The 7,629-nt window shown below is 45.4% G+C and overlaps 1 protein-coding gene across 1 annotated transcript; it reads right to left on the reverse strand.

Annotated features, from left to right (window-relative positions):
* Window positions 1–2,451: 2,451 nt before the first annotated feature.
* Window positions 2,452–6,700, reverse strand: LOC130599668 (mitochondrial carnitine/acylcarnitine carrier protein-like). The gene is made up of 5 exons (XM_057410341.1): window positions 6,541–6,700; window positions 5,372–5,444; window positions 4,712–4,821; window positions 4,146–4,270; window positions 2,452–3,629 (listed from the first exon to the last, which is right to left on the reverse strand). The coding sequence occupies exons 1-4, from the start codon at window positions 6,557–6,559 to the stop codon at window positions 4,191–4,193; spliced, it is 282 nt and encodes a 93-aa protein (XP_057266324.1). The 5' UTR covers window positions 6,560–6,700; the 3' UTR covers window positions 2,452–3,629; window positions 4,146–4,190.
* Window positions 6,701–7,629: the final 929 nt, after the last annotated feature.

A 7,629-nucleotide genomic window follows, 5' to 3' on the forward strand; every position in this document is an offset into this window, starting at 1 on the left:
GATTTATATCCTCTGCTTCCAGACCCTGACTCTTCGTCTCCCGGGTGGGTCTGCTCAGACTTACTGGCCCTGGAGACGCTCAGTTGTAACAATGGGTAACCAAAGAGGTGAACATTACTGGGGAATTTTCTGCAATGGGCATCTTTGCATATCCTGTGTTTACTACACAGCAGGGGGCTAAAGAGTGGGAAGCTCTTGATCTCAAAATAGTTAAGGAGGCCTGACAAACAGTGACCACGTATGCGTTAAAATCCTCTTATACTCAAGCTGTATATGTTATGATTTTTTTCTTGCAATTGACAGGGGGAGCCCATACAGTTTCTCTGTGATACTCACGTACTAGAAGTTGGTAAATATAAGTATGTCCAGGTTTCTATCAGCCCTTGGAGACCTCTGTAGATACTGCTGGCCACTTCTTCCAGCACAGGCTGGCCACCTGTGTTTGAATGAGTGCATTTTGGTCAGTATAAAAGCCCAAGCCTCATACGATGTGGGTGAGGCAGAGCCTCTGCGGGGTGCTCGCTAAGGTTGAGCCTGCCACCTCACACTGCAGTGATGCTTCTCGGAGCTGGTTTGCTGTTAGTCTCCACAGGGTCCTTGTGCCACATTCTGTACGTGGAACTGTAGTGGGAATAATGATAGCTTTTGCAGGGACAAAAAAAAAAAAAAAAAAAAAGAGGGGGGAGAGAGAGAGTAATGATGTTACATTTAACTTTAACCTGTCTACTTCTGAAGAACTGATAACCTGGGGGAGGGGATATATTTGTGTCCTCCTGCCTACAGGTCCATGGTGACTGTCTGCAAAGTTTGTGAAGCCCTGCCATGAGCTGGACAGACGAATGGATAAACCTGATGCCTCAGCTACAGGAGCTGACCATGATTACCCCAAGCAGAATGAGATAGAGGAAGAGAAAGAACAAATAACTGCAAAACATCACTTGGGGGCAACTGAAAAGTAACATCCTGAATATGTGTGCTTGTAGCTATTATTAGAGGTTGTGATTTTGTGTATAAAACCACCTGTATTTACTAGCTAGTTGCTAATAAGAAACTGCACCTTGTATTGTATAGATTTGCCTTCTCTTCCACACAGCTTTCACAAACCAGCATCTTCCAAGCTCCTAGCTGTATATCCTCTGTTGGTGTTACCCAAAACACAACACGAGAGTGGCTGGAGCTGTTTCAAGGAAAAGCCTTCTTCAGGAAACCTTCTGCCCTCATCACCAATCTGCTTGCGTCCCGCCAAGTCGGGGAGTGCACCGACAGGGAAGACGCTAGTGACTGTAGGCGGAGGCCGCGGAGCCATGCGCGGGCGGAGCGAGCCCCTCCGCACCCGCTGCCAGCTCCTTTTGCTTTAAACCTAGCAGCGAGAGACGCATGGAGCCGCATTGCGCGCCGGGTCGGGCCGGACTAGATTCCGTTCGCGGCCCAGGCAGGGTCCGCGCTCGACCGGCGGCGCGGGACAAAGGGAAGGGGCAGGAGGGGGGGGCTGAGCTGCGGGGCTGCTCCCCGCCGCGGGCCCGGCGCCCCGGCTTTTCCCGTCCCCGAACCCAGGCTCCACAACTCCTCCTTCCCCGCACCCGTCCCGCCCTCTCGCCCTTGGCGCAGCCCCCTTGCTCCTCCGTGCAGGCTCCCCCCAGCAGCGGGCAGTCCCACTCGCCCTCCCCAGGGCAGGCCCTCCCCCCCACCCCTCCGCCCCTGTCCCGGTACTGCCCTGTCCTCTCCCCACCGTCTGTTTTTAGCCTGTGCTATCAGACCCACGCTTCCAGAAGCATTTAAACACAAGTGTTTTAATTTTTAGAACTATATTTATAACCTAGGAAAGGAGACAAATTTACATCACACTCAACATGCAACAATGCAGCAGCCTGCAAGAGCTTTGGAGTGCCTTTCCCAAGTGTCTGATTAACTCAGCAACTCACGTCAAAACGTCGTCAGGTTTTCTCTGCTGGAGCCTCTTTCCCAAGCCAAATCCAAAGAAGCACACAGCAAACATGGGTGTCACTCCGATAATAGGAGCTGCCATTCCTCTGTATAAGCCTCAGACTCCCTGCAAGAAACAATATCACAAGAATTAATTGGTTTTGCATACTTTGCACACATCAACTTACTGAGAACAGCTACAATACAGTGTCAGTCATACAACCAAATTAATCACAGGAATAACGGGGTCTGTTGTTCATTTGTAATGATACATGTTTAGCTGATGTGACTTTTTAACAGTAAAATAACATCTGCAACACAGCTCCTAACAGGACTTGCATGACAAACATGTGAAGAGCAGAACATTCATTTCCACAGCTCGTGTCAGAAATCCAACAACTCAGAGGCAAGCAGTTAACAGCTACAGGCAGCACAACACAACATACTTCACAGTCACATCTCGGAGTTAAGAACTGGAAAACGTTTGCAAAACTAACCATGCAAGAAGTGAATGAACAGCAGCACACGTTCCAGCCTAGCAATAGTTAGCTTTATTGAGTTTCGTAACACTGCATCAAAACCAAGAGAAATTAGAATTCCTTTTTGCTTCTCAACATTAGTCATTTCTCAATGAAAATGTGATCATGTTTAATGATATTAAGAGAAAACAAGGAACAGGAGCAAGAATAAAATTAGATAAGATGCAGAGCCAGCGTCCCCTTCCTGTACTCCCCCTGGTGTCAGAGCAGCGGAGCTCTCGGAAGTGCGGTTAAATTTTCTCAGGTCAGTGTCAGGGATTGAATCCCAGGACGCGGCATCTGATGAATCAAATATACCATGGGTTGCTATGAACCGTGCTGTACTTTTGAAGTCACATTTGGATATCTTCAGTGGAACAGAAAGGGATTTAGGAGAAAAGTTCAGGTTAATCAAACACGTTTCCCATCTGGCTGCCTCAGTAAAGCTTAGTACAAATGTTAAGCGTAATTCATTTTCCCTACTACTTCCACAGAAAAGACCAGTGTGCAAGATCCGATACAGCATCTGTAACACCTCCTGCCTCCTGAAACATAGCTCCGGCCTCCTCTGCTTAGTTCTGCGCTTGCTTCATTACATGCGTATAAGCTGAAAACATAGGAATAGCCACAACTAAAACTACAGGAGACAAGAATGCTCTGACACCGCTTATAGACACTAGTGTGTGGTGTGCAGCTGCTAACGTACACCCCGAGTTAAGTACACACTGCCAAACAACTGTTTTGAGGAAGCTTTTCAGCATGAACAGCTACATGTTTCTTCAGTAAATAAAGAATTACATTATAAAAAGTGTCCCGTTCCTCCACGAGGAAGGACTTAAGGTTGCGTGTGTAATTGTGTAATAGTGATAGCTGTCTGTTAGCAGCAGTACTGCTGCGGTACATTGGCTCAGAAGACAGGTGAATCACCTGTGACTCCTCATTAACTCTGTTTCAGAGCTATGGCTTACGTCTCTGAACAGGACATAGCACCACGTAGAGAATGTGAGGAAGGCAAAAAGGTATTAGGCAAGCAATCATTCCTGAAACTTCAAGTGATCATTCATTTATTCCTTTGAGGCAGACTTGCACTCTCCTCCTCTCTCATTTCCAGAGACTTCCTAGTCTTCATAGACCTGGTGCAACCCAGTTAAGAAACTTCATAGCAACTTCAAAACCAAGGAAACATGCCTGGAAAAGAGAGAACACACAGAACATGTTAAGTATTCTAGAAACCTGATCCAAACTGTTTTTCAAATGCAGCACTATGCACACCTGATGGGGCTGATGTGGGAAGAGGAAGAGAAGAAAAAAAGGTCTTGAACCAGGGGCAAGAATTCTACTATATCTCTCCACAAAAAAGCACATTTTTTTCTCTGTTCAGTTCATTATTTACTGAAGGGGAGGCTGGTCTAAATTTAACCATGGATTTCTGTCTTCTACTGGATGTCAGGTCAGTAGAGAAAGACTATCAGAGAGTCAACAAAAGGCTTTCACACAAAGCTTTGAAGAAAGGTTTATTTGGTGTTCCTCCTAGACTAAGGCACATTTTTAGAACTGAGATACCAACAGCTAAAAGCACCTGCAGAGACAAGAATCTCACCGAAATGGTACAACACTGATCAGCCAGTTCTCTCCTCTGCAGACTGCAGACATTCCCTGTGAGCAGCCATCCCCAAACCCCAGCTGGGATCACAATTTACTTACTGCATTAGCAGGAAATGCCCTTATCATTACAGCTGTGAAGCCCTTCTACAGAGATGCAACTCCTTCCTCTCTGATAAGTTCTCTCAGCACATCTCTAAAGCCACTTGGATATTTTCCTGGAGGAGCTGAAAGGGATGCAAACCACATTAGTAGCTGTGTGGTAGTCACAAGCATAAATTTAACAGCACAGGATTTTCAACAGGTTCATACTGCTATGCCATCTAGGTGACATCAGAATCAAAGCACTGCTTAAGCTATCTTGTGACAACATCTGCTCAGGAAAATTCTCTCTCTCAGTCAAAAGCAAGCAAAGAAAAAAAGACATCTTACTAAAGGCTCAGTAAACAGAAGGTAAGTGCTCACCATCACCACAAAAAATCTACATCATCTAGTCCGCCAAACCACCTAAAAAGCTAGGAACATACTTGGGTTCTTCACGTACGTGTCTCAAGCTCAAGACATGCTCCTTCCCAGATGCATTCTCAGATGGCATCTTCCATTGCTGCCCATCCCATTCCCAAAGCACCACACTGAGTGTAGTTGTGACAAGCTGACATAAAACTCACCAGTCTGGAAATGGGATTTCAACACGTCTGGTGGAATGGCAACTGCCCAGTTGAAGATCCCAGCCAGGCCCCCAGCAAAGAGGATCCTTGCTGCACTGAGGTCATTCACACTGGGGTGGGAGGAAAGGAAAAAAGAAAACAAAACCAGAGAACATTAAAAAAGAAGCAAATTCTCATCTGTTTTCACTAAGGTGACAAAGAGGCAGCCCAGCTGAGAGCCAGAAGGCAGCACAATGCTGCAGACACACACAGAGCACAGAGTCTGAGCAAGACTTCCAAGAATCAGAGCTTTGTGGGCAAATGTACTAACTCCACCCTACAGGTTCATTCAGCAGCACACAACAGCTGCTCTGTGAAAAAAACTGAACAAAAGACCCAGCAACCAAAATCCCCAGCTCTGTGCACACAAAAGGGTGAAAATGAAGATACTTGAGGTATTGCTTACTTGGCTAATAAGATCCGAGGCTCAAATCTGAGAGAACCTCAAATACACTTTTGATTGTCAGTTAACCCCAGCCCAAACGAGCTCAACTCACAAGATGAGCAACCATTTTATTTAATTTGTTTTGATGACACTGCTCTAAATCTCTTTGTATCTGGGGAGATTAGCCAGCAGTGCCTGGAAAGTCCAGAAAATAATGACTGCGAGATCTCACTAACCTCTTTCCCTCAGGGGTCAGAATGTTCTTCAGCCACTCATATGTCATGAAGTCCATTCCGCTGGCTGGGACATCTGGTGGGTAAACAGCAAAGACTATGAGTAGTGCAAAAGGAAGCCTAGAGGCAGAGCAGCCCCATGCCAGCTCAGCACCACCACTGAGCACATCCCGATTCCTTTCTGAACCTCCTCTACAGACCAAATCTTCTGTTGCTCTGGACAGAGGAGCCTGAACTTTCCAATGGAGAGCAGGTGCTAAAGGCAAGAACTGGGCACCCTTTTGCAAGCACTTCTACAAGCAGCCTTTCAAGTCAGACTGTAACCTGCCTGCTGGCTGTTAAGCTAATGATGAGAAAGCTCTAAGCTTTCTTAATTACTGCACAGCAGACCAGAACAGTTAAGGAGCTTTGCACATTATTTGTTCTAATAATTCTATTTTGGGGCTTTTATTAAGGTACTCCCACTCTTAGCTCATGCCTGAACTGGAGAACCAGCCTGAGCTGCATTGCCAGAGTTACATTGGTACCTGCTACACTTCCATGAGAAGCACTGGATAGAACAAATGCCTAAACTGGGATATCAAAGCACAGACATTGGGAAATGTTGCCCCAGTACAGGGAACAATTTAACGCCTTTCAAACAATAAAGTACCAAAACACATGAAGGATTCAATGTCTGACACAATTACTTCTGTTGTTGTTGTGAGAGGGGTCATGACATCCCAGTCCAAAATAACCCACACTCAACTGGGTAGAAAGCAGAACTGCTGAAATCACCTCTTCAAAAGCAGCATGATACAGCAACAGACAGTCACAGGCCTTCTCCAAGGAAGGAAAAAAAAAAAAAGGAATACACAAAGCCCACTTCTGTATTTGTCTTTGCTCTCTCTGCTCCTCTCCTGAAGTCTCTCATTTCTTCAGGCTTCCCAGTCTTAATTTCTATATCCCTCTGATCCTTGTCATCTAATCTCTTCTTCCCTCACTGAGAATCTCATGTTTATTTCTCAGTCCCTTTGAGGCATTGGAGTAGCTCTGCAGACTGCAAAAACAGGAAGAAGGGTGACAGCACCTTCAACTGTCTAAAGGGACGGTGAGATCTATGATAACATGTCAAGCTTCCTCTCTTGAAGTACCTCACACAGAAGAAGCATCGTGATAACCCCATCAGTTACCTCTCATGAGGGTGAGCATGGTCCCCTTGTACACACAGCGAATCCCAGCCTCACGGTACAGCTGTTTTGCACAGTCCGAAGAGCCACTGTATTTAGTTTCACCCGTAGCTGCCTGGATCTGAAGGATTAAAGTGATAGTTTCTGACTAGTGAAGGTTTCTGGCTGGTGAACAATCTTTTAGCTAATAGTTAGAAAGCCATGTGCGTGTTTCCAGACAGGAAGGAGCACATACTCGTCCCACAGGCACTCCTGCATATGAAACCTCTCTGTCACTTCCTCAAACAGCTCTCTCACATTCAAGCTGAGGATCTGTTTACTGTTGCATGCAGAGACTAGATTCTCCCTTATTTTTTCCACAGTATAAGCCTGAAACAACTGAACTCAGTTAGGTAATTCGACATTTGCACTGACAAAAAGTCACTTTTAATTTGTATGTGTAGAAAAGGTTCTAATGTATCATCACGGCACCATTTCATGTGTTTTGGAATGCATTCCTTAGTTCTGTGTTGGGAACCTGTCAAGGTAACATTTCCATACTGAAAAAAAAACAGACTTTTCCAGACTTTGAAGTGAACCAAGGCATCTACCAATGCCAGTACTAGATAGTATTGTGTTTGTGCTCTGTAAAATGGCTAGAGCAATGAATGCTGTGTGTACTTATACCGTCACGGTGAGTTTGTATAATGCTTCTGCGTGACACAGTTGCATTAAATGGCAGTTGTCTCCTGTCAAAAAACAGAACAAATACACTAACCAAAGAAGTTCCCGGTATGGAAAGACAAGACCCCTAAAATTAAATTCTGATCACCACCATCCAATGCCTTACCTGTACTTGATTCTCTCTCCTGGAGCCATGACTGCTGTTGTGAACACACCTGACAACATGCCAGGAGCAAACAGCTGAGGATATCTGCCCGAGGAAACAGAAAAGATGTTGACACACACAGTACGTAAGAAACGAAGGGCAGAAAGACACCTGTTATCACCAGATTATGCTGTTCCACACAGTAGTAGTGGAACTAGAAATTAATCCACTGCTTTTGATCAGTGCAGAAGTGCCTCATCAATGCATAATTAGAGCTAAATATT

This window comes from Pezoporus wallicus, unplaced genomic scaffold (genome assembly GCF_028554395.1).
Source record: "Pezoporus wallicus isolate ANWC-B61680 ecotype Strahan unplaced genomic scaffold, APGP_CSIRO_Pwel_v1 contig_8481, whole genome shotgun sequence".
Classification (NCBI taxonomy): Eukaryota; Metazoa; Chordata; class Aves; order Psittaciformes; family Psittacidae; genus Pezoporus; species Pezoporus wallicus.

Bases quoted from the DNA above. Each gene is read 5' to 3' on its own strand.
- LOC130599668 (XM_057410341.1), bottom strand. The intron at 4,822-5,371 runs GTTAGTGAGATC...CTCCCACCCCAG, and splicing joins CTGACCCCTGAGGGAAAGAG to TGTGAATGACCTCAGTGCAG. The intron at 4,271-4,711 runs GTGAGTTTTATG...CATCCCTTTCAG, and splicing joins GAAATCCCATTTCCAGACTG to CTCCTCCAGGAAAATATCCA.